Source organism: Choloepus didactylus, chromosome X, assembly GCF_015220235.1.
Source record: "Choloepus didactylus isolate mChoDid1 chromosome X, mChoDid1.pri, whole genome shotgun sequence".
NCBI lineage: Eukaryota > Metazoa > Chordata > Mammalia > Pilosa > Megalonychidae > Choloepus > Choloepus didactylus.
Window position 1 is genome coordinate 55,872,823 of NC_051334.1, and position 27,898 is coordinate 55,900,720.

Below are 27,898 nucleotides of genomic sequence, written 5' to 3' on the forward strand. Positions count from 1 at the left end.
GAGCTGGGCTCACACAGAAACCCTGGAATGCTCTAAGTCCTATCAGGTCAAAGAAGTATAAAAAGCAAGGAGAAATAAACATGACCATCTTCTAGGAAGGTTACTTTTACTTCCATGGGGGGAAATTATGGTCGACTTTAAAATGAAAAGAAATGGAGAATTTAAACAAATTAGAAATGATTGTCAAATCCATGGAGATTTAAGATAACATATGGAAACATCAAAGGCCATTTCTTGCTTGCTTTTGGGCAGTCTCCCAGATTCCGAGGGGGTTATATCTTCACTTTCTTCTACATTAGGATGTAAGAAAGTGAAAAATTTGAGGAAAATGCAAAATACGTTCCCCAAAACACTGATGTTACATTAGGGTGCAAAAGACAGCAAAGATAGACCAGTGGGTATCTGTATTGTAGTCAAGTATCCTGCCAATATAGTTTCCATAGAGCTGTTAAAGTGACTTGATTAAAACACAAACCACACCATGCTACCTGCTCGCTTCACTAAAAAAGACAGAAGGGCCTCGGACAGAGTCAAGAGAAATATCTGTTTAAGGGACAGAGAATGGAAGAGGAGACTGGGTGAAGTAGCCAGACAGGTACCAGGAAAGCTTAATACCACAAAAGCCAAAGGAAGAGTATTTCTAGAATGAGATGGCGGGTCAACCGTATTACGCTGCAGACAAGTCAAGTGAGAAGGGGACTAAAAGTAACTAATGAATTTAGCAATAAGGAGGTTATAGGTTCCTTGGTGAGACATTTCAGTGGAATGGTAGGAACAGAAGATACCTGCAATAGTTGGGCAGGAAGTAGGAGGGGTGCAATTAAAGACCAGGGGAGTAAACATGGCTTTCAGGAAGGGATTCTTATCTCTGTATCCCTAACAGGTAGAACAGCAGCTAGTGTCATGGAGGCGCTCAAGAAAGTACATATGAAAGTGAGTCAGAAGTTTAAAACTTCCTTAAATGAAACAGCACAGCCTTAACAACTCAATTTATGTTTGAGAACTGACCGAGGCCCTGAACACGAGAAAATGAAGTAGAAAATAGAGAATCACTCACCTGACAACAAAGGCTTGATTTGCTTGATTCTGGCAGCCATGGCTGGTGTGATTTTAGATTTGCCCTTAGAATCTGAAGCAGCAGGTTCATCTGTCTCCATGGGAGCCAATGTGTCACCATCTAGCCCAATTCCTTCTAACAAACCCTGGGTAGAAGCATCCATACTTCCAGCTGTCCCATCTTGTTCCCCATCTGCAGACATAAGAGGGAAGCAGTAAGACCATGTACAAACAGCACTTACCTGGTTCCTTCTTCTGAAGAGTCCCAAGAAAGAGCTACCTATGGTGCTTGCTACTCTTTATATATCTACAACTTCCTAAATCTAGGTGGGGGTGGGTGGGGTGGGGGTGGGTGGGTGGGGGGGGAGGAAATGTACTGATATGCTCCTCTGTAAATAGCTAATGCTGACATCTTCAAATGAGAAGAAATGAACAGATTTTACCCACAGCTACCTTGGAAGACTGTTGTAGGCACGGCACAACCCATGGAGTACCACTCACATAGACTACAATATGAATGGTGCCCCTGATGCTGGCAACGTGGATGCCCTGCTGGAGTTTTATAGCTCTGTAACAAACTCAAATTGGACATCATATATTAACACACTGGAGAATTCTATTTCCTAACATTTAAGATTTTTGTATATGAATGCGAGATGTCTTTTTTGATATGCGTGTGCTCTTAGATCTCAGAATCAGCTTTATGTAAACAACAATTTACACAAGTTTTCTTTACAATGCTCTGGAAAAGTTATGTAGAATCTGAGTTATCTTTTAAATGTGACAGAAATTGCTAAAAAATATATCTGGACTGTCGGAGAGGTAATTCTTTAACAATGACTCTAATTTCATTCTCAGTTCCTAATATAAACTAGTTATTCATTTCTTCAGTTAAATTTCATATATTTTGACTAAACATGAGATTCTCACTAGGTTTGGATGGTACATTTTCTCCAAAATTAGCCTTGCCAGAGGCATGTGCAAATTTTATTAATTCTGCTTTGTCCCCATAATACCTAGTTTTCATGTAAGTCTTTGTTCTTTTAGAAGTTGTCTGCTTTATCTTTATTAGTTCCTCAGCAATTTATTTCCTCAGTAATCTGAGTATAATTTGTAAGCAGATCTGAAGTGTTTGTATACATAGAATTATCTTCATTATTTGCTTAATAATTTATCAATCTTGTTTATTAGAGAGGTTATAGAATTACAGATAAATCATGCATAAAATACAAACTTCCCATATACCACCCTATTATGAATACCTTGCAAATGTGTGGCACATTTGTCACAATTCAGGGAACATTTTTATAACTGTACTATTAACTATAGTCCACTGTTTTGCAGAGTCCTATGGCTTTTTAAAATTTTATTCTAGTAACATTTATAGAACCCAGAACTTCCCCTTTTAAGTACATTCAAATATATATTTCAGTGCTATTAATTATGTTCACAATGTTGCACTACCATTATCATCACCCATTACCAAAACATTTACTTAATCCCCAATACAAACTTACAACTGAAGCATTAACCACCCATTCCCTACACAACCCTGACGCATGGTCACATATATTCTAGTTTCTGACTTGATGCATTTGCTTCTTCTAATTATTTTGTATCAGCAAGATCATGCAATATTAGTCCTTTTGTATCTAGCTTATTTCAATCAACATGTCTTCAAAATTCATCCATGTTGTTGCATGTATCAGGACTTCATTCTTTTTTACAGCTGAATTATGGTTCATTCTGGGTATATATCACACTTTGTTTATCCATTCATTGGTTGATGGGCACTTGGATTGCTTCCATCTTTTGGCAACTGTGTATAATGCCACTATGAACATCGGAGCACAAATATCCGTTCAAGTCCCTGCTTTCAATTCTAGGTCCAATTCAACCTTCAAGTAGAATTGCCGGTTATATTGTAATTCTATACCAAACTTATGTTGTTAAGAGATATTTTGTAATTTTCTTTCCTTGTGGTACTTTTATCTGGCTTTGGTATGAGGGTGATGTTGGCCTCATAGAATGAGTTAGGGAGTGTTACTTCCTCTTCTGTTTTCTGGAAGAGTTTGCGCAGTTCTGGTGTTAATTCTTCTTGTAATTGGTAAAATTCACCTGTGAAGCCATGTGGTACTAAGCTTTTCTTTGTTGGGGCATTTTTGATTGCTGATTCAACCTCTGCTTCTTGAGGCAATGTAGGTGTTTTGTGTGTTTCTAGGAATTTGTCCATTTCATTGGGCTTATCTAATTTGTTGGCATACAGTTGTTCATAACATCCTCTTATAGTCCTTTTTATTTCTGTGTGGTTGGACGTAATGCCCTCCTTTTCATTTCTGATTTTACTTAATTTGTGTCCTTTATTTCCCTTGTCAAATTTGTTGATCTTTTCAAAGAAACAACTTTTGGTTTTGTTGATTCTATATATTGCTTTTTTATTCTCCATTCATTTCTCTCCATTCTAATCTTTGTTATTTCCTCCTTCTGCTTGCTTTGGATTTAGTTTGTTCTTTTTTTTAGATTCTATGGTTTTGAGGTCTTTGAATTGAGATCTTTCTTCTTTTTTAATGTAAACATTTAGGGCTATAAATTTCCCTCTCAGCGCTGCATCCCCTAGGTTTTGGTATGTCGTGTTTTCATTTTCATTTATTTCAAAATATTTTCTAATTTCCCTTGGGATTTCTTCTTTGACTAATTTGTTTAGAGTACATGGTTTGATTTCCACATATGTGTGAATTTTCCCTTTCTCTACTGATTTCTAGTGTCACTGCATTGTGGTCAATTCAATATTTTGAATTTATTGAGACTTCCTTTGTGATATATGGTCTACCCTGGAGAATGATCCATGTGCACCTGAGAAGAATGTGTACTCTGTTTTTTTGTTGGGTGAAATGTTCTATATGTGTCTGTTAGGTCTAGTTGGTTTAGCGTATCACATGCGTCTTCTCTTTCCTTACTGATCTTCTGTCTAGATGTTCTATCCATTACTGAAAGTGGTGTATTAAAGTCTACTATTAATATAGAATCATCTATTTCTCCTTTCAAATCTCTCAATATTTGCTCCATATATATCGAGGCTCTGCTGCAACGTGTACATATATTTATCATTGCTACATCTTCTTGCTGAATTGACCCTTTGTCAGTATATAATGACCTTCTTTATCCCTTATGATAGCTTATGATTTAAAGTCTATTTTATCTGATATTAGTATAGCAACCCCAGCTCTCTTTTGGTTACTACTAGCATGGTACATCTTTTTCCATCCTTTCACTTTCAACCTACTTGTGTGTCTTGAATTTAAGGTGAAGTTTCTTGTAAATAGTTGAGTCATGCTTTTTTATCCATTTTGCCAATCGCTGTCTTTTGACTGGAAAATTTAATCTATTAACATTTAAAGTAACTACTGATAATACAAGATTTTTTCTGCCATTTTGCTATTTAGTCTTTGCAAGTTTTACACCTTTTTTGACCCTCAATTCTTCTGCTAATGCCTACTTTCATATTTGACTTTTTGTATTATACCAGAGTACCTTCACATTTCTTTCTGGATGTATGTTTCATATACTTTAACCATGAAGTTAAAATTTAACATCCTAAATATCTACCAACCATTTTTTATTTGATACCAACTTAACTAAAATAGTATACACGTACACTATTCCTGTACCCCTCCATTCCCCCACCTGTTTTCCTGTACACCTTATGTTCAAAACCATAGATTTCTCATTATTTTTTATGCATTTGCATTTTAGCACCTGTAAGAAGAGGTGGAACTACACACCAAAAAATACAATACAATAGTACTGGCATTTATAAGTACCCAAATGTTACCTTTACCTCAGGTCTTTATTTCTTTATGCATCCCTTCCTCTCAGTCTGAAGAACTCCCTTGCAGGGCAGTTTTAGTGGTGACGAACTCCTTCAGCTTTTTTTTATCCAAGCATGTCTTAGTCTCTCCCTAATTTTTGAAAGAAAGTCTCGCTGGATATAGAATTCTTGAGTGGCAGTTGTTTCCTTTCAGCACTTTAAGTATTCCAACCTACTGCCTTCTTGCCTCTATGATTTCTGATGAGAAATCAGCACTTGATCTAATTGGGACTCCCTTGTATGCAACACATTGCTTTTATCTTGCAGCTTTCAGAACTCTCTCCTTGTCCTTAGCATTCAACAGTTTGACCACCACATGTCTGGATGTATTTCTCTTCAAGTTTATCTTGTTTGATGGGTTTCTTGGATATGAATATTCATGTCATTTACCAAGTTTGGGAAGCTTTCTGTCATTTTTTTTTAAATATTCCTTCTGCTTCTTTTTCTCCTTTATCTCCCTCTGGGAATCTCAAAATGTGTTATTTACTGGAATGCTTGATGGCTTCCCACAGGTTTCTCAGGCAATTTTCACTTTTACTAATTCTTTTTTCTTTCTGCTTCTCTGCCTGACTCATTTCAATTGTCTTGTCTTTGAGATCACTGATTCTTTCTACTGCCAAATTCCAATCTCCTGTTGAAACCCTCCTGGTATTTTTCATTTCAGTTATAATCGTAGTCTTCAACTTCAGTAGTCTTCTTTGGTTCCTTTTAAAATCTTTATCACTTTATTGAGATTCTCATATTGTTCATTCATTGTTTCCTTGATTTCCTTGAGTTCTTTCTCTGCATGTTTCTTCACCTCCTTGAGCATACTGAAGATCATTTTTTAAAAGTCTTTGTCCAGTATGTCCACAGTCTTGTCTTCTTTGTTGATGTTTTCTTCAGATTTTTATCCACTTCCTTTGGATAGTCCATCACTCCTTGTTTCTTTGTTTGACTTGTAATCTTTTGCTGCACACTGTACATTTTTATATGTTTAAATGTTATCTCTGGGATTTAGTCTTGAGTTGTTTCTTGCTCGAGTGCCAGGAGCTAACAAAAGCAAACAAACCAATGCAAAAAAACACCCTTCACAGTCTTTGCAAACTGGTTTTGCGTTGGCCGGTGATCTCCCTCAGAGTTCAGCCCTCTTATCAAGGTCAGCCCAAGGCGAATGCAAAGTGCAGGGTCCTCCCTGTCTTTTCTGGGCCTGTGTCTTGTCCTGGGCTTGTGCTTGCTAGTGGCCTTAAGAGTTCCCCTGTTTAAAATAATTTGAATGCCCCCTCTACTCCCCAGGAAACAGACCTTCTCCCTCTCCTGGGTGTTCAACTGTGGGACTGAAAGCAGCTAAGCCTTTGCCCTAGGCAGCCCGACTCAACTGTTTCTTACACAAGCTGCTTTTGCCTGGAGGGCAAATTCGGGATGGGGGGGGGGAAGGGGGTGGTGCACACACCTGGGAAGAGTTTCCCAAGACAGTCTTAACAGATGGAACAAGACTAGGGACCCACAACGGGGGCCCAGGCTGGCTCCAAACTGCCCTGGGAAGGGATGAAGGAGCTAGGATGGGTGCCAGGAGTTTCTCTTATGGCTCCTTGAAGCTGCGTTTTCTTGATTCGGCACTTGCTCAGTAAATGCAGCCCTTTAACTGTTTTCCGTAGTTTTGAGGAAGCATTGTGTCTTTAAGTCTCCTCTGCCGCTTTTGCCCAGGGCAGGTTGGAACAATGGCCGCCCTCAGATCCCGGACCCAAGTGATCTGAAGTAGCTAATAAAAAGCAGTGATCAGCAATTGGACCACACACCCCCTAAACTAGGTATTTATATCCCACCCTGGCACAAGCAAGCTGTGCCAAGGGCTGGGGTTGAGTACCTCACTGCTACCTGCCGCGATGTTGGGGGATGGGCGACAACAGCCGCCCACACGGAGAGTGCAATTCACCAGTATTTACCGCGATTTACCAGCCTCTTCCTCCCGCTCTTCCCTGGATGCTGCACAGTGTTCTACTAGATTCCGGAGTTTCAAAATAGTTGATTCAGACAGTTCCTGCCTGTTTAATAGTTGTTCTGGTGGAGGGACTGATTCCTGGAGCTTCCTACTCCGCCATCTTCCCACAATCCTAGTTTATCAATTTTTATTTCCTCCCTGATGCAGAACATAGGAGAAAAAAACCTTTCTAAAGAAGTTGCTTTTATTAATTTTAGGCTTGTTGTATTAGGGTCAGAAAATTGTGCATAATTTCTGCTTATTGCAATTGGTAGCTTTTATTATCATAAAAGATAAACTTTCTAAATCAGCACTGTCCAAAAGAAATATAATGCAAGCCATATATTTAAAATTTTGTAGTAGCCACACTAAAAAGAAACAGGTGAAACTATTGTTAATAATATTTTAACACAATATTATCAAAATTTTCTCATTTCAACATGTAATCAATATAAAAATTGAGACTTTACATTCTTTTTTATATACGAAGTCCTCAAAACTTGTCCATTTCATACTCACAGCACATCTCAATTCAGATGTTAAATTTTCATTGAAATGCTTGATCCGTATTTACAGTTCATAAAATTTAGTTGAAAATATAGATTCATATATCCAAGTTGTTCCAAACACACTTAAAAGTTTTCCAATAATGGGAACAAGTATCAATTCTTAAATTTGTCTACCATACCGGACAGTGCGGTTCTAAAATATTCCACAGCAACTTTCCAGTACATCTGCACACTACATACAAAGATGTCATTTTTCAAAATAGTACATTAGAAATGTAAAAGGAAATGGTTAATTCATCATACTCCTTTACATGCATTAATGTTAAGTGAAAAGAGAAAGATATGAAATACACTATACTTAAGATGACCACAAATCTGTTAAGAAAATATATCCCAGAGAAAAAGATTAGGTGAAAGTTCCAAAATGATGTTTTGGGTGGTAAAAATATGGGTGACTGCATCTATATTTTCTAATTTTTACACTGTGTGTATGTTTTCATAAAAAAAGACTAACAATAGTTTATCTTTGAAATAAATAAGTAACTGAAACATCAGTGAAAGGAAAGAGATCTGTGGATAATAGAGCTAACTAAAATTTCACGATAGACCTATAAAGATAACAGGGACAGAACTCAAAGAACGAATGACTAAGATTTTAGTTTCTTAGAGTTACCTGATCTTTTTCCGCCCTGGGTCGTACCTGCCTTCTCATCCTTGGGAACCAGTTTCTGCATGTCTGCCTGGCCAAATTCACACCCAGATGGTAGGCTGCAACAACAGAAACAAAGAAATAAGGATAGTTCCCCTGATAGTTTGCACTGTCTCTAACTTGGTTGGCCAAACACTATCCCTCCTATAGCAGTCAATAGTCAACCTGTATGTAATAAAACATTCGCAATGATCAAATTCCTTAAGTAGTACTCAACAAGGTTTCCAACTCAATTCTTTATATCTGCCTAACAACAGGAGCAAATTTTAAGCATCTACCATGCAACCCAGCATAACTGAGATGCAAAAGATGTTTCAATTTGTAAGCAAATCCCTAGGCTGGTAAATGGAAAAGGACAAGAAAGCCTCTGAACTCTTTACTATACCTCCCATCCTTCAACAAGCAGAATTCCAGGCACATTGAGCTCAGTTTCTTTCTCAGAAAGGATAACAAAGGCTATAGAAGGAGATGACCAATGCCTTACCTGTTTGGGGTACATAGAGAGAGGAGGACAGTACTTTCCCACACCAGGGAACAGTATAACTGGCTCAGCTTGCTTAGAACACTCAGACCCAGCTGAGAGCCCCACTGGTTTACAGAGATGGAACGAATTTCACTCTACAATCAAAGCAAAAAGAATGTTAACCTTTTGGGCTATCCTCTAAGCAATTATGTTCAAAATCAACTTTTAGCTGTTTTAGAAAGATAAGGGACACTATTTTCCCATCACTGTTATTCTTACAGAGATGTCCAGTTCAAAATTTCTACATAAAAGATCAGTTTCATAAAGTATTCTCTTATAACAATTTTTCTAGTATCTCTAATATCCCTTCTCATTTCGAATTGCTTTTTATAAAGTGAAAGAGAAGAGTCACAGGCAACTCTTTTTTTAAACCAAAGAAAGTTTTACAGATTTATTAACTGCTTGTTCAATTTGTTAGCGGGGTTAGTGGTGATTATTTCACTCTAATTTCTTTTCTTTGGTAAATATCTTTGAATATTCCTTGAATTGAATACTTACTTTATTTCACTTAATAATGAAAACACACGAAAATCACAAATCAAATACAAATCCCTAAGCTTTGTTACATGATTTATTTTCTAAATAGTTTATAATTATGGTTTTTTTTCTTTAAACTTTTTATCTGGAAATATTTCAAAATTACAGGACATTTGCAAAATTAATAGAAAAACCATACAGAGAATTCCAACATACCACCCTCCTCCAGACTCAGATCCACCAATTTTAACATTTTGCCTCATTATAATTGTGCTTTTGATTTCTAAACTGACCCAGTGGTTGGCAGGGAATAGACACCTGCTCAATAGCATAAAACAGGAGTTCTGGGCTGGTATACTACTTTTAGAATCAATTACCTTAGGAGTAAAGGTGATAAAATTGTGAGCACATGCAAAAAATGCCCTTTTTTTGGGAACTACAGAGATTATATATTGCAGGCATAGGGTTTGATACTCTGAACATTTTTAGTAATCTCTCTTTACCATTGATTCAAATGTTCTGTGGTGTAATTTCCTTCTTGCCACCCCATTACCAAGCCCACAAGCACTTGTAGAAAGATTAGAAAGTAATAAGGCCAGTACAGCACCCAACTGAGGTTTACCTACTAAAATGGGTGACCGTATATATATCCCAGTTGGCCTATATGCATGATATACATCAATTAATGCCTGTTAATTATGTATAACAACCTCTTTCACTCTCAAGAAGGTTCAGTTCACATAACAAATTATATTGTCACCCTATTTCTTTTTTTTTGTCTTTTATTTATTTTTTATCATCATTTTATTGAGATATATTCACATACCACGCAGTCATACAAAACAAATCGTACTTTCGATTGTTTACAGTACCATTACATAGTTGTACATTTATCACCTAAATCAATCCCTGACACCTTCATTAGCACACACACAAACATAACAAGAATAATAATTAGAGTGAAAAAGAGCAATTGAAGTAAAAAAGAACACTGGGTACCTTTGTCTGTTTGTTTCCTTCCCCTATTTTTCTACTCATCCATCCATAAACTAGACAAAGTGGAGTGTGGTCCTTATGGCTTTCCCAATCCCACTGTCACCCCTCATAAGCTACATTTTTATACAACTGTCTTCGAGATTCATGGGTTCTGGGTTGTAGTTTGATAGTTTCAGGTATCCACCACCAGCTACCCCAATTCTTTAGAACCTAAAAAGGGTTGTCTAAAGTGTGCGTAAGAGTGCCTACCAGAGTGACCTCTCGGCTCGTTTTGGAATCTCCCTGCCACTGAAGCTTATTTCATTTCCTTTCACATCCCCCTTTTGGTCAAGAAGATGTTCTCCGTCCCACGATGCTGGGTCTACATTCCTCCCCGGGAGTCATATTCTACGTTGCCAGGGAGATTCACTCCCCTGGGTGTCTGATCCCACGTAGGGGGGAGGGCAGTGATTTCACCTTCCAAGTTGGCTTAGCCAGAGAGAGAGGGCCACATCTGAGCAACAAATAGGCATTCAGGAGGAGACTCTTAGGCACAAATATAGGGAGGCCTAGCCTCTCCTTTGCAGCAACCATCTTCCCAAGGGTAAAACTTATGGTAGAGGGCTCAACCCATCAAACCACCAGTCCCCTATGTCTGTGGTCATGTTAGCAACCATGGTGGTGGGGTAGGCGAATACCCCTGCATTCTCCACAGGCTCCTCAAGGGGGCACTACATCATTTTTTTTTTTCCCTTGTTTTTCTTTCTTTCTTTTTTTTTTTTTTTAACTTTCCCTTCTTTTTTAAATCAACTGTATGAAAAAAAAAGTTAAAAAGAAAACAAACATACAATAAAAGAACATTTCAAAGAGACCATAACAAGGGAGTAAGAAAAAGACAACTAACCTAAGATAACTGCTTAACTTCCAACATGTTCCTACTTTACCCCAAGAAAGTTACATAATATAGCAACATTTCTGTGAACTTGTTCCTACTATATCCATCAGAAATTAACAGACCATAGTCATTCCTGGGCATTCCCAGAACGTTAAATAGCTTATCTGTTCTTCTTGGATTATTGTTTCCCCTTCCTTAATTGCTCTCTACTGCTAGTTCCCCTACCTTCTACATTATAAACCATTTGTTTTACAGTTTTCAAAGTTCACATTAGTGGTAGCATATAATATTTCTCTTTTTGTGCCTGGCTTATTTCGCTCAGCATTATGTCTTCAAGGTTCATCTATGTTGTCATATGTTTCACAAGATCGTTCCTTCTTACTGCCGTGTAGTATTCCATCGTGTGTATATACCACATTTTGTTTATCCACTCATCTGTTGAAGGACATTTGGGTTATTTCCATCTCTTGGCAATTGTGAATAATGCTGCTATGAACATTGGCATGTCACCCAATTTCTAATAAAAAAAAATGGACTAAGGAAGAGCTCTGGAGTAAATTTAGACAGCAACTTGAAGCACAAATCTACATTACCCACTAAAAGCGGAGACATTACCAAAAATCTCTCCCTAAATCTGACCTTTCAGCTGCTAAACGCAGGTAGATTTGCTTCCAAGCACAGAAACTTAACAGAAATATCCCCCCCTAGGTATTTTACTGGCTTTAAAACCAACAAGTTCACCCCTAAGGGTATCCTTACCTGTCCAACTCTGCAAGTATGAACAAACATCATGATGTAGGCGTGGGCAGCAGTAAGAGAATGCAGTAGGGGTGTGGCCTGAGCTGAGAGGGTAGCATCAGCAACATTGCCGGCACAAGCCAGTTCTCGCAACAACACTGAGCCCCCAGGAGATTCAATTGGGCGATGTAAGGGCTCCAAGGAAGAGAGGATGGAGTCCAATTGAAGAAGACCCTCCTGAAGCACTTTGGGTTCATGTGATAGTGTCTGAAAAAAGAATAACTTTATATGCACCGTATCTATAATTGTCACAATGGAAGTGGAAGACAAGCCTAACAAATTTCAGACCTGGCCATGGTTTCTCATCTGTTAAGTGCAGGAGCCCCAAAATGAATCCAGGTATGACATAACTCAAAGCCTCTTTCTCAAGCAATACACTACTTGTCTCAAAGGAGAGGCTTTCAAACTTGTTGAGCCAATCATACTTAAAAGCCTGTGATGGCCAGATTGGAATACTGTTACAGCAAGGATACCATACTGCAAAATTATTTATTTGTGGTAAGAGGAGGGAGGGCAGACAATGGAAAAAAGGTCTTTTTAATACACTTTCAGTTTGGAACCTCTTGATGAGAGAGTTTCTTTACTAAGCAATTCCAAATTAGGCTCAACAGGGAGCAAGCACTGTTAGGCACGATTTCAAAGCACGTATGTAAATTACTATTACAATATTCATTACTTCCTAAAACAAAATGATTCTGGGATCAGACATTAGCTAGGCGATTTCTTCTTCTTTTTTTAATGGGACAATACAAGAAGTACATGACCCTTCTGATTTTTTTTGAAGTCTGAAGAAAAATCTGACAGCAAAACACCATCACTGGCCATTCAAAGACAGGAGCAATCGTGCATTTCCAACGGCTTTAAATAAATCTTTGCACAGTATTTTAGAAGTAGGATAAAGATGGATCAATACTTTTTCCTTTCTTATGAATAGCACTTAATTTTTGTAAAGAGTAAAGCAAAATAAAACATTAAATGCAGATATATCACAATTATGGATCTTTCAAAGTCTGTAAGCAACAGGATTTCTGATTTTTAAAAGAAATTATTTATCACTGCACAACTCAGCTAATAAAGCGACTTCATTTTGTACAAAATCAGAATGATCAATTATCAATGCTTCAAATACATGACTATCATGCTTGAAAAATGAAAAAAAAAAAAAACAAAAAACAAAAAAAACACATATGGCCAAACATACCAGATTGTGTTAAAAAAAAAAAAGCATCCATGACAAAGCAGAATGACAAACTAATAAAACTCAGTTACAAAGCTTTCTAGGAGATATACTTGCCCCTCCAATTAACTCAAACGATGGTAGAATTACATGCCAAACACAAAAACAAAGAACTTTAACTTTACAATGAGAAGTAACACAGCACACTATATATTAGTCAGAAAATTCACTTGTAGTACATAACACAAATTTCTTCATTATTCTTTAGTTGAAGGTAAGGGAGACCACCGTTAAACATATACAAAAATATCACTAACATTGATTTCTAAAAAGAAATGAAAATATTTAGTCAGATGCTTCTTACCAATATGGATTTGCAGACACCTGCAACAGCCTGACAGGCCGCAGATGTGGGAAAGTCAATGGGCAGATTAGGAAGACCCAAAATGGTAACCAAAGGCAAGAGTCCTTTCTGATTCACAAATTCCTGGCAGTGGTCATCTGTTGTATTGTTGCTGAGAATAGATTCCACAAATTTCATCTAGGTAATGAAAAAATTTAAAAAGTCTGAAAAAAGCTTGACACACTTGGAACTAAAAGGAGATAAGGCCAGCTGGGAGAAAGGACGGGGACAACCTTGTAGTCATGAAATCAGTATTTTCTAGAAGACCAAAATCTAGAGGCAAACAGGGTATATGTATAATACAGACCTAAAACATCCAGAAAATAAAGAACTAAAACTGCTTCCCAATCTGTGTTTTCAATACACCTAAAATTAGATTACTGAGAGTGCAGAGAGTAACTCACCCAGGGCCACACTATGAAATAGTGGCAGAATCAGGACTGATCTCCTAATTTGCTAACCTAGTGTTCCTGTCATCATAATATGTTGCCTCTCCACTAGAGGCAGACTCATGGTTGCTTTCTCCTCAGATGCACTTATAATGCGAATGAAACCTAGAACTCTAGAGGGGTGATTCAGACTGAACAAAGCATTTTGTAAGGGTAAGAAGTTAAAATGTGGGCAGCAAATACATGGGCATGAGAGAAAGTGCTAAAGGGACTTAGAACAAACAGTGAGTGGGCTGCACCTTCCAGTAGACAATTCTGGGAAAATTCAAAGTTCTCAATTTTTCCTGTGAGACACACAGGTTAAAAGGCCACTTTTTAAAATAAGAGGTAAGATAATGGGGAAAAATACATGTTGAACACACTCAGATAACATAAACAATCCCTGTTAACAGCAGACTGGCATAGAGACCCTTTCTTTTCCCACTGGGATTCTAAAGGGGAATGGTAACAATGAACAGAATACTGGGAATATCCAAAAAAGGGGAGTCTTGGCTGATTTTTGGCAAACCAGACACAGAACAAAAACATCTTTCTCTCCTGCTTCACACTTTAAGAACCCCAGTGAAAACAGACATGGAAATCACTGGACTCTATCTTTCTCTGGTAGCCCCAAATATTTTCAGGAAAATCACATACTTTACTCATCTTGCCCTAGGATGACTCTTACCACATTAAGGATGTAATCCATGAGGGGTATAGGAATACGTTCCTCTGTACCAACAACCCTGTTGAAGGAGAAAAGAGTGAGTTATACAGGAATTCATCAATATTAAAATATTAAAAAATAGGTTTGATTAAAAGATGAAATTTCCTTAAGAAAGGAGCTAGACAAAGACATACACATTTTACCAAATTCTTGCATCAGATTTAAGATTATGGAGAGCAGGAGAAAGAATCTGTCAATTTTTTTTTCAAATCAGTTGGAAAGAGTCAGGTTTCTTCCTACCCATTAGTCAAATGTGAACCCTATACCAAGGCACCCCATCCCCCCACCACGCCCACTTCTTTAAAATCTGTACTTGTGGCATGAAAGTTTCAGAATTATCCCTAAATTGATCTGGTCTTTGGCCTTCTCAAATGCTTCAATGCTGTACTATAGACCAGAGGGCTCCCACACTACCATGGCTGCAGAAAATGCAGCCTTTAGCCCAATGGCTACATGTTGGCTTTTGTAAGAAAGTAACAGAGGGAAAAAAATAAAATAAACCAAAAAGTATATTTAAATGAAACAAAATCTATTCCAAGGACAAACTCCAGGGGAGGGACAAAACCAAAGGAAAATAAAAAGCAATTTGGGCACAGGACTCTGGAACAGATTTTTTTTTTTTTTAAGAGGGGAGGACAGAGAGGGAAGAAGGAAGAGATCAGGGGAGGAGAAAGTAAGTTGGAAAGAGGTTAATAGTTCTCATCTCTGAGTAAGACAAAAGGTGAAAAAATATTTGCCTTGCACAAGGACATTTGACAGCAAAATGTAGAACAGCAGAGTGGAGAGGCATCAAGAATGATTTTAGTGATGTAATGCCCAATGCTAGGGACTGGGTAGGATGTTGTGAACATGTTCAACAAAGAATTTGGGGAAGTCTTTTGTACAAAGGGAGAACATATCACCTAAGGTTGCACTGATTCCATGGTAAGATCACAAGCATTTCCATGACTCTAAAGTACCTTCTCAGAGCAACAGCAGCATTCCCTGCCATTTACACCAGTTATCCACCCACACTGGCCTCATCTTCTTGGAAATAACCCAGAGACCCATCTCTACAGATAAGGAGTGCAGGTATGGCTCCAGCCCAACAAAGACACCTGCCCCTCCTTTGCACAAGCCTAATTTGATGGCAAAGAGCCTAAGTAATACTATGAAATGGGACCCAGATTGCTTTCCCTTATTTGGTGTACTGAAGTTGGGGAGGAGAACAAAAGAGAAAGCACACCAACAGTGGTTCTTAATACAACTTCTGGGAACAAACTTTATAATCACTTTTCCATCTACCTTCACCTTTTGCCTCCCAGGCTCAGGAAAGCATATAGGAGTATTAAAATGATCACCTTTTCCCACTAAATGTAACAAAGGCAATACACCAAAGCTAAATGTCTATGAGAGGGGGATATAAGGGAAGGGTATGGGATTCTTGGTAGTGGTGTGGCTGTCTGACCTTACTGTTGTATTTTATTTTATTTTTTCTTTTATCTTTTTTATTATTTTTTAATTTTTTTTGAGTAATGAATATGTTCAAGTGCTGATTGTAGTGATGAATGCACAACTGTATGATGATACCGTGAACAACTGATTGTATACCATGGATGACTGTATGGTATATGACTATATCTCTGTAAGACTGCAGGGAAAAATATAAACAGAAGGATACAAGTGCTGGAGAAAACTTGGAGAGAGGGATGTACCTATTCACTGTTGGTGGGGAAGGAGAATGGTGTAGCCTATCTGGAGGACAAGGTGGTCATTCCACAGGAGGCTGTGTGTGTGGTGCCAGAAGGTCCTGCAACCTCATTGTGGTATATATACTTGGAAGATCTGAGTAAAGGGACAGGAATGCATATTTGCACACTGGTAAATATGGCGGCAGTATTCCAGATTTGCAATGGATGGAGGTGGCCTAAGGGTACATTGACTGATAAACAGAATGGTGAACTGTGGTATATGCATACAATAGAATATTGAGCAGCTGCAAAAAGGAAAGAAGCTATGAGACACACAACTAGGTGAATGGATCTTGGCAACAACATTTTGAGTGAAGTTTGCCACAAACGAAAAGACAAACATTATAATGCCTCACTAACAGGGACAAATTATAACATGTAAACTCCAAGAATTGAATCTTGGAGCACAGCTTTATCAGGGGAACGCTTATTGTAATGGTCCCTAGTTTGTACGCTCTTTCAGCAGTCACATCTATTTCTGAGTTGTAACGGTTCTCTCTAAATTCTGAGATGCTGAGCACTTTGTGTTTAACCTGGTTTGTCTCTGAAACTTTGGGTATCTGTGACACCTGAAACTCAGAGCTAGAGCTCGGCAGCTATGAATGTCAGTATTACCTCACTACGGTAACTGTTAAAAGAGCTGAAAAAGAGTTCAGACTTCAGTTAGAGCTATCAATGAAGCGGATCTGGTGAGGAGTAATGCAAACCAGGCCAAAGGGTAAAGAATGATACTGACTGTGTTTTAAAACTTCAACTTCTGTGTGAGACCAAGGGAAGAGATGTTTATTTGGTACAGGATCTATATTTTCTGCAGCACACTAAATAATGTAACTTGTATGGTCTGTTTAGTCTAATAACATAAGTACATGGAACTTAGAAGAGGAAGTGAAATCTGGTAGGTACATACAGTTTAGGGTGAAATCCTGACACATCCCAAAGTAATTTGGGCAAAGAATAAAAATGTATTTGCAGGGCCCCCCCGAGGAACTGGGGAAAAACGTGGAAATGTTGGATTTCCCCACCTGGGTTTATTCTCACATTGAGGACTAACAATTTAGTAGGATGAGCCCTCAATCTTGGGGCTTGCCATTATGAAGCTTGTTACTGCAAAGGAGGCTAAGCCTACTTATAATTGTGCTTAAGAGTCTCTCCCAGAGAACCTCTTTGTTGCTCAGATGTGTCGCTCTCTCGCTCTCTCTAAGCCCATGTGGGAGGTGAACTCACTACCCTCCCCTCTAGGTGGGACATGACTCCCAGGTGAGTAAAACCCCCTGCTAATGTGGGACATGAACCCTGGGGATGAGCCTGGACTCAGCATCATGGAACTGAGAAAATCTTCTTGACCAAAAGAGGGAAGAGATAAAACAAAATAAAGTTTCTGTGGCTGAGAGATTTCAAATGGAGTCGAGAGGTCACTCTGGAGGGCATTCTTATGCGATATATAGATATCCCTTTTCAGTTTTTAGTGTACTGGAATAGCTAGAAGGAAATACCTGAAACTGCTGAACTGCAACCCAGTAGCCTTGATTCTTGAAGACGATTGCATAACTGTAGCTTACAGGGTATGACTGTGTGATTATGAAAACCTTGTGGCTCACACTCCCTTTATCCAGTGTATGGACAGATGAGTAGAAAAATGGAGATGAAAACTAAATGAAAAATAGGGTGGGATGGAGGGGGTGGGGTGGTGTAATGTTTTAGGTGTTCTTTTTTACTTTTTTTTTTTGGAGTAAGGAAAATATTCAAAAATTGATTCTGGTGATGAATGCTATACTATATGATGGTACTGTGAATAACTGTACACTGTGGATGACTGTAGTGTATGTGAACATATCTCAATAAAACTGTATCAAAAAAAAATAAGTGCAACGTGTTTCATATGTGCTCACTTACGGAAATGATCTAGCAGCTGACAAAGAATTCCAAATCAACATGGGGGGGGGGGGGAACTGTCCTCTGCGGAAAGCCCATCCAATTGATAAAATGAGTTCTAATTCAATTTCACAAACAGCTTTTAAGAAAGATAGCTTGCTAAGGCAAACAATACAATAAATGAATAGCACAAATGATACCCAAGTTTCAAAGAAAGAAAAGCTAGACTCTCAGGGGTGGAAAGAACCTGAAAATAATCTAATCTAATGCTCTCATGTTTACAGATGAAAATGAAAGTGAGATTGAGAGAGGAAGTGACATTTCCAAGATGACAAGGCTAGACATAACTGTCTTCTGAACACTTACTGCTGATTAGGCTCAGTTTCACTCTGCTGGGTAGAATTAAAGCTCTGCATGGCCTGTACTTCCTCTTCCTCCTCATCCTCACTAGAGGCCTCTTCTGCAGCATGATTAGATCTTGGGGGAGGAGCAGAGGCAGTGCCATCTGCCTTCTGGATCGATGGCTTCTGACAGATGTATTTAGGGTCTCTGCCAAGATTACAGATTTCTTCAAGTAACTGAAAGGCACAGGAGACAAGATTACTTACTTATTATTAATTAAGGAGTTGGGGAAGGGGATGATTTGACATTTTTTTGAGCATTTTCTATGTACTGTGCATTTGCCAAAATCCTTTATATACATGTTACACATACCTTTCCCACTTTACAAACAAGAGCCACATGGTCGTTGAGTGACTGACAAACTGATCTGTCAACAGGTCCTAATTCACTAAGCACCAGGAACTCATATACTAGTTTCAGAAATCCTAAAAGGCAACTGGCAGAGCTAGTAAATGTGGAAAAAAATCAAAAAGGAAAAACCAGGTAGGTAATATGGTTTTACTACCAGACGCTAAACTCTGGCTACATGTTAATATCATAAATAATGATATATAATACACGATAAAGCAATACTTAGAAATTTACATTAAGTGCAGGAATTGTTTTTATAGGGAAAACAATTCTCAATCTGAAAAAGCTGAAATTCTAAAAAGAGGACAACGTCTTTCTAAGAAGACCTGCATTAAAGTGACTTTTTTTTCTTTTTTGCAAAGAATCAACCAAAGGATATGGAGAAAATGAGGCAGAAACAATGCTCTTAAAGGCACAGTCCAAGAACCAATGATCCGAGGCCCCACTCCGATCAAGACAGTGGAGTAAGAAGCTTGGGGGCTCCATCCTCCACAGAAAAAAACAAAAACAAAAACAAAAACAAAAACCCAACCAGCAAGAATTGGCAGAAATATCTTTCTCAAAGCTCTGGAAAACAAAGGATTAGAATAACAGGGCAAGCACTGAATCAAAAAGAAGGCAACTTAAAAGTGGTAGAATCTTGGGTCACCCTGGGTAGCCCCAACCCCATCCCCGTGCCTGCTTGGTACAGAGCTAGCCCGCACTCCCAGGGCTGATCCCAGGTCCCGGTACTGGAGAAAGCAGAATTAACAGTCATGCACATACTGGGAACATGTACACCTGTGTCAACTTGTCTGGTGGCACTCTCAAGGCCTGAACCAGGATGCTCATTGTATGCTCGCCATCTCAGAACTTGCCCTGTGTGTAGAAGGCAACTCACAGAGCTCTCCTTCAGAAAACTGGGGGACAGTATTCAAGTTGTGGCTGCCTGGGGCAAGGGATTGCTGGCTGTAGGACATACAGTGCAGTGCCCAGGACCGTGGGGAAACTGTTTCCTAGGGAAGAGGGGACATTCGTGTCTGTGTAAACAGAAAAATTCTTGGGGCCACATGAGCATTCCCAGGACAGGATGAATGTGCAGAGAGGATCAGGAAGCTCCTGAATTTTGGCCTCTAGCTGTTCTCTAAACTCACTGTAAGGATAAGTTCTGAAGGAGAGCACTTGCACAGGTCAATGTGCACAGACTGGGAAAGGTGGATTTTCTGTTGTTGTTATTAGCTCCTGGCATTAAAGGAAAGTTCTGTCATTCTACTAGTTGGATACAAGATTAAAGAACACATGCTCCAGAGTCTAAATTCTAGCAATAACACATTAAAATACCAAAATACCCAGGTTTCAACAAGAGATTACAAAAAATACAAAGAAACAGGAAGAGATGCATAGGCAAAGGAGAAGATTAAAGCATTAATAACAATCACTGAGGAGGATTAGGCCTGGGACACACCAAAGTTAAAAAAAACGGGGGGGGGCTAAATATGGTCAAAGAGTTAATGAAAAACATGCACAAAGAAACGAAGGAAATTAGGGAAACAACAGATAAACACAAAGATATTATCAATAAAGACATAGAAATTATGAAAGGAAACCAAACATAGCCGAAGAATACAGTAATGGTAATTAACAATTCCCTAGAGTAGTTCAATAGCAGATTGGAACTGGCAGAAGAAAAACCAGTGAACTTGAAGATCCAACAATTGAAATCAACCACTCTGGAGAACAGAAAGAATGAAGAAAAGTGAACAAGCCTGAGGAACCTGTGAGACACCATTAAACATACCAATATACACATTATTGGTGTCCCAGAAGGAGAAGAAAGAGAAAGGGGCAGAGAGAATATTCAAAGAAATAATGGCTGAAAAGTCCCTAATTTAATGAAAGACATGAAATACACATCCAAAAAGCTCAACAAACTCCATACAGGATAAACCCAAATAGAGTCCCCATCGTACCATGTTATAAGCAAACTGCTGAACGACAAAAATAGAGAATTCTCAATACCGCAAGAGAGAAGCAACATGGCACATCCAAGCAAGCCTCAATAAGATTAAGTGCCAACTTCTCACTGGAAACCATGGAGACCAGAAGGTAGTGGTATGACATACTTCAAGTGCCAAAAGGAAAAAAATTGCCAACAATAATTCTATATCTGGCAAAACTGTCTTTCAAAAATGAGGGAGAGATTAAGATACTCCCATATAAACAAAAGCTGAGGGAGATTGTCACCATTAGACTGGTCCTACAAGAGATGGTAAACAGGTTTCTGTACCTTGAAAACAACAGACAATAGACAGAAGCTGCATGAAGAAATAAAGATCTCCAACAAGGGTAAAGACATGGGTAAATATAAAGGCCACTACTATTGAATTTTTGGTTGGTAACGCCACTTTTTACTTCCTACAGGATCTAAAAGGCAAACACATAAAATGTAACGATAAATCAGTGGTTTTGGACTCATAATGTATAAACACGTAATTTGTGACAAGAACTACTTAAAGGTGAGGGGGGCGGGGGCGTATAGGAACCATTTGTATATACCACTCAAGTTAGGTTGGTATCAATGCAAACGAAATTATTATAGATTTAGGATGTTAAATTTATGCTGAATGATGAATACAAAGAAAATATCAAATATGCAAGGTCATAGCAACAAAGAATACAGGTTGCTGGGGGCAGGGGCAATGCGGAGTTAATGCATAATGAATGTAGGGTTTCTCTGCAGGGAAATGGGAAGGTTTTTAGTAATGGAAGGTGTAAGGGTACCACAATACTGGGGATGTGACTGATACCACCGAATGGTATGTATGGGAGTAACTGAGGTGGGAAAGTTTATATTGCATTTAAGTTCTGACATTTAAAAAAAAGCAACTAAAGAGACAATGTCAATCAAATGTAATACGTGATCCTGGATGGGATCTAATAAGGGAGGAGAAAGGCTCAAAAGGACATTATTGGGATATATGAAAAAACTGGAATATAGAACATAAGCGTTCTATCAGTGTTAATTTTTAGAACTTGATAACTGCATTTCAGGTGGCTATGTAAGTCAGTATTCCTGTACTTAGGAAATGTAAATGGCAGTATTAAGTGTTCAAAACATGGACTGATAAATAGGCAGACAGACAGTTCGATAAAATGATACAACAATGGTGACAAAATGTTAATACTGGCTGATCTGGGTATCTTGGGAGGGGATAGAGAGGTATGTTGGAGTCCTTTATATGGGGTTTGTATTATTTTTATAACTGTTCTGTAAGTTTGAAAGTATTTCAAAATAAAGTTAAAAAAACAGTCAATGACCTCCAGTTGGCCAAACCTTTTTCTAAAAACTCCCCTTTGCTGCTCTCTCATACTCATAGTTACAGCCTTATAACTTCTCACCTTGATGATCGCAGTTGTTGCATCCGTTTTGAGAGTAGGCTGATGTCTCATGAGCTCATCCACAGCACTGCCTAGATTGGATGCAGTATCCCCTTAAAGTAAAAAACGAACTGTTAGAAAGACTGAAGGAAATAAAGCTTGAGCCCTGTTGTGTGCCAATATAAGGTGGAAAGAAGAAACTGAGTTGGTTGTGATTTTCTAATGCCAGGCTTTCTCAAGTGAATTCACACCAACCTCACCTCCCAAACGATTGGGTGGAGGTGGGCAGGAAATTTTAATCAGTCTAGCAAGCATATTCTAATGCAATCATGTGTGCCACATTCTATTCCATCCTGGCAATTTCCAATGTGAAGGACCAAACTAAAATGTAGAGTAAATTTAGCTGTATTTCCTTAGCAGATGGGGTCTGTATATAAGAGAGAGAGAGGAAGAAGGATAAACCATTAACCCTCTGGCTGCCCCAGTATAAAGGATGACAGTGGCTAGAATGCTACAATAGTGGTCTGGAAGCACAAAGTACATTTTAGAAAACTGGAATGTTTCTGCTGCCCTACCTTCTCACTAATAATTCTCTAACGATCTGGTCTCAAGTACACTGGGAAGGAAATCTATTCATTAAAAACTATTTTAGGGATTTGTATATTGGAACACTGATTAAGACCTCAACACTTTGGGACTTCATATTTCTCATTGCTGCATACTAGATGGTGGACCTGGAAATCTAGTGCTGCTCACTAATACTCATTTCTCACCAGCACCGTGACAGTACACATAAGAGCGAACAGTTAACAAGCATGGAAACATGAGAAAAGAGGTTAAGGCAGACGTATTCCTTCCTACCAGAACTAGATTGTATAGTGATAATTCCTGTTATGCTTAGCACACCTTGTCAAAGAAACTTTGATGTCAAGTCAAAAGGTTTCTCTGCTAACTGGTGGCTTGATAATCATGAAGTGTCTTGGCACAACATTGAGCCAATTATACATTATAAAATAAATCCTGATGACTTACCAAGGGGATCAGAACTCCTCCTCCTCCGCATAGCTGGGAGGTAATCCGGAGACAGAAGAACTTTGAAGAGGCGTTCAAAAGGCTGACACTGCACAAATGACTGAAGACCTCGGGCATTCAAGCAGAGTGCACTGAATACATTTGGAAGGGAGCCAAGGACTTCCCGAGTAGCAGGAACCTAGAGAGAAGATAAAGTGAGCTGGAAGTCATCTAAAAGAGTTCAGATGTAGATACTAAGAAAAACTGGCCAGGAACCATGCTGAGAGATAGAAGGGATCTTGATAACTGGGTCCCAGTTAGTTTCCATACTGCATAAAAAAAAAAAACAAGACATAAGATTTTGTATGCCATAAGACTGCTTTCCTGTGTTTGAGTGTGTGTTTGGGGGGTGGTGGGGAGTAGCACATGAAGCATTCTTTAGAGCAGCAGAAAAGACTCACATCTTTGATAAGCAGTGCATGCAGCATAACATCTGTCAATCCATTGTCCTGGAGTGAGGAGAGCAATGATGGCTCTTGAAACACAAACACAGTCACCACTTCAGTAGCTAAAAAAGATGAGGAAATATGGGAAATTGAGAGATTCCTCACAAATATTAAGAGCAACACTCAATAGGCTTTGAAATAAGTAGTATATACTCAATGTACAGCAATTTACACACTTGTGCTTACTATCAGGAATTTAGTGACTGCCCTTCAAGATTTTTATGGGCATATTTTTACATAAATGAGGATATACTGTTATGTAATTTGTTTTTTTTATCTATAATATACCATATAATTTCCTTTATCTTTCCTATCACTACAACTCATTCATTTTGAATGACTGCTTGGTACTCTTGTAAATATATATACCACCATGAATATATTTCCACCATGTGAAAACTGATAGGCCTAACTATACATTCTTTTCTGTCTGCTTAAGCAAATGAAAATTTAACTGATGAAAATGGACAAATTGCTTCCTAAAAAGGTATTTCAGCAATTTAAACTACCACCATTACTATAAATCCTTAGGTATTTATCTGAACAATTTTGACACTTATTACTGGTAGGCAGTTGTGTTTATTATCTTAGTTTAATTTGGGAAAGCTGAGAGGATAAAAAGTGCATTTTTTTTGATGGAGGACATTTCAAAAAGTATATTTAAAAACTCGGAAAGATAATGACCTCATTTAATTTACAATAATATAGTAAAGCAATGTTAGAAGGAATTAAAAATATTTTAAAATAAAAATCATTGTGATTATTTCATAATATGGAGTTGCCAATGTAAATCAGTTGTAACAGATGTGTGATTTTAGGGTACATAAATATAATTTTAAATGCAGATTTGCTTGCTCCATTCTCAGAAATTCAGGTCCAGTAGATCTAAACTATGACCCAGAAACCTGATTTTTTAACACTTCACCCCTCCTAAATTCTGATAGAGATGGCATGCAAGGCCACAGAAACCTCCAGATTAGAGCCCCTGAAATTCTTAACTTCTGCTTACTGGTTATCTTTTGGAAGGTCTATGGCAAAATAGATAATTGGAGATGGACAAGGCAATAAATAGGAAAAGCTGCCTTCTAGTCCTAGCTCTGTTAATCTGATCAATTTTGACAATATATTTAGAAACGAAGAGTTAAGACAAATACTAAAGCTTATGGAACATAGTAAAAACTCTACTCAAGAGGAAATAGTACAGCATTAGTACATTTATTAAAAAGTAACCAAAAAAGAAGCTAGGAAAAATTAGCAGGAAAAAAAGCGCAGAATTTAATGAAAGCAAAAAACACAAACAATTAAAACCAAAAACTAGCCCTCCGAAAAGACTGATGAGGTTTATAAGCTATACGAAATCTAATGATGAAAAGAGCAAAAATATATATTAGCAATGAGAAAGGAGAATTAACTGGATACAGAACAAATAGATGATATTACAACATGTATGCCAATAAGTGAAATGTATGCTTTTGTAAGAAAATGTCACAAAAATTAACTCTCAAAAAATCTAAATAATGCATGATAGTCAGCTGGAGAGGGGCTGCTTTCCATTCCATGACCAGGTCATTCCTGATCAAGGATGGGATCCGAGGGACAGCCCAACTTAAAGAGAGATTACAGCCACTTTATCACTGGAGACAGCTGTCAATAAAGGTATGTCTCTTGTTCTTATTTTTAGACTCCTAGAAAGTAGCTAATGGCTTCCTTGTTTTTTTTTTATTTTGGTCAATGGGCTTAAAACAGACATCACATTCAGAATTGTCCCCTATGGGGCCTTCCACATTGGGAATATATTGTCACTCAGACCTTGCGTAAGACGAAAGAAGAAAAAAAAAAAAAAAGATCACATGTATCAGCTCATACCAAGAAGCTCATTTTATCACCATAGCTGACAAACTTGCTCACATCTTTCAAACAAGCTAAGATACTACCCCTTGCTCTTGATTCAATGGGTCCAAAAGACCTCTGGTCATCGTGACCCCCAGGAACTTAAAATTTGGGCTAAATACCATGGCATCCTGATACCACCCACCCTAGTCCAAATCTTAGCCTCCCAAGGTGATCTTTGCACCCTGTCCTGTTACTGTATCATGATCAATGGGTGAACACCCTTTTCTTACTGGCAACTGATTTTATCAATAAAGGAAAAGACAACCTACACAACGGGAGAAAGTATTTGCAAATAACATATCTGATGAGGGTTCAACATAGAGAAATTATTAAGAACTCCTATTAATTCCTGGATGAAGCATTGTACCAGTTTGTATATATTATGCCCCCCAGAAAAAGCCATGTTCTTTGACGCAATCTTGTGGGGGGCAGACATATTAGTGGGGATTAAGTCGGAACGTTTGGATTAGGTTGTTTCCATGGAAATGTGCCCCATCCAACTGTGGGTGATAACTCTGGATAATTTCCATGGAGGCATGGCCCCACCCATTCAGCATGGGCCTTGATTAGTTTACTGGAGCACTATATAAGCTCAGACAGAAGGAGAGGGCTTGCTAAAGCTAAGAGGGATACTTTGAAGAATACACAGGAGCTGAGAGAGGAGCTGCAGATGAGAGACAGTTTGAAGACGGCTGTTGAAAGCAGACTCTTGCTCCGGAGAAGCTAAGAGAGGAAAAACACCCCAAGAGCAACTAAGAGTGACATTTTTGAGGAACTGCAGCCTAGAGAGGAACATCCTGGGAGAAAGCCATTTTGAAACCAGAACTCTGGAGCAGACAACAGCCACGTGCCTTCCCAGCTAACAAAGGTTATCCGGACACCATTGGCCATCCTCCAGTGAAGGTACCCGATTGCTGATGACTTACCTTGGACACTTTATGGCCTTAAGACTGTAACTGTGTAACTAAATAAACCCCCCTTTATAAAAGCCAATCCGTTTCTGGTATTTTGCTTAATGACAGCATTAGCAAACTACAACAAGCAGGAAGACATTACGTTGAGTGAAATAAGCCAGACGCAAAAAGAAAAATAATTATATGATTCATTTATAAGAAATATATAGAATAGGCAGATTCATAGAGACAGAAAGTAGATTACAGTTTACCAGGGGCTGGCAGCAGGGGGCAATAGGGAGATACTGCTTAATGGGTTGAGTTTCTGTTTAAGGCAATAAAAGTTTTGGAAATGGATGGTGGTGATGACAGTACAACATTGTGAATGTAATTAATGATGCTTAATTATACCCTTAAAATGGTAAACATGGCAAGGTTTATGCTATTTACTTTAAACTAATACAAATTTTTTAGAAATGCAAGAACAGCCCCTCTTCCCCTTTCTAGTCATAAAAGGGAATGTTTCCTTTCCATGAGTATATGATACCCAAATAGAACCCGCACTCACTGATACCTCCTCTTTATGAAACTGGTACCATCCATGCTGGACTGGAACCAAGATCAAGAGCGGGCAATACAATGGGACTGCCTGAAAATTAAGAGCCCTTGCCCTCCAAACAGACTATTCTGTATGTCACAAGAAAGCTCTCTGCCAAAGTCCTTCCCCAGTGTGATGGTTTTACAGGTTGGCTAACTGGAGGTTCCGCTTCACAGGAAACAGAGCTTTTGCTCCTTTCCTGGTCCCACACTTAACAAATGTATGGTTCCTCCAAAGAAGAAAGGAAGGCTTTAAATTAGTTCCCAACACCAACATTCTCAAATAGGATTCATTCTAGCTCTGGATCCACCCTATTAATGAGATATTAAATGAGCAGACACTACAGGAACTGAGAGGGCAATGCCTGTAAATCTCTTCATAACAAACAGGTATCTCTAACATATTAAGGCCCCAAAATGTCATTGTGCATTGTTCTGGCTCTGTTTAGGCTGGATATGCTTCGTTTGGCTCAGGGTGTAGGTCTGAGATTCTACCACACCACCTCAATACCAAACTCCTTGGGCTTCTTTTGACTGTAGCTCTGATCCCTACTTGTTTGGGGCATGCAATCAGTCCACAGCTTATCCATAAGAAATTACCCTGTAACTCCTAGAGGCAAAGGGGTACTGATCTTCAGTCACTTCTGTAACAATTTCTCAAATATACAACTTTGTCTCGAGGTCCTGAGGTAGTCCAGGACTCCTATTAGCCCAGCTGACTAATGCCCCAATAACTGCCACTGCACCATTCATCATAATGCCACAACCACATCAGTTTTTA

The 27,898-nt window shown here is 38.5% G+C and overlaps 1 protein-coding gene across 15 annotated transcripts in view; it reads right to left on the reverse strand.

Annotated features, from left to right (window-relative positions):
- Positions 1 to 27,898, reverse strand: part of LOC119523165 (E3 ubiquitin-protein ligase HUWE1) — a 193,630-nt gene that overhangs the window by 60,147 nt on the left and 105,585 nt on the right. For 14 of the 15 annotated variants that reach the window (XM_037821953.1, XM_037821948.1, XM_037821960.1 and 11 more), the window contains 10 exons: positions 23,690 to 23,796; positions 23,250 to 23,427; positions 22,239 to 22,330; positions 18,474 to 18,685; positions 14,467 to 14,524; positions 13,312 to 13,488; positions 11,732 to 11,977; positions 8,587 to 8,720; positions 8,067 to 8,161; positions 1,058 to 1,249 (listed from right to left, as the gene is read on the reverse strand). In XM_037821953.1, the coding sequence (XP_037677881.1) occupies positions 1,058 to 1,249; positions 8,067 to 8,161; positions 8,587 to 8,720; positions 11,732 to 11,977; positions 13,312 to 13,488; positions 14,467 to 14,524; positions 18,474 to 18,685; positions 22,239 to 22,330; positions 23,250 to 23,427; positions 23,690 to 23,796 (1,491 nt within the window). The remainder of the gene's footprint in view (positions 1 to 1,057; positions 1,250 to 8,066; positions 8,162 to 8,586; positions 8,721 to 11,731; positions 11,978 to 13,311; positions 13,489 to 14,466; positions 14,525 to 18,473; positions 18,686 to 22,238; positions 22,331 to 23,249; positions 23,428 to 23,689; positions 23,797 to 27,898) is intronic. The other variant, XM_037821956.1, reaches the window with a different exon arrangement.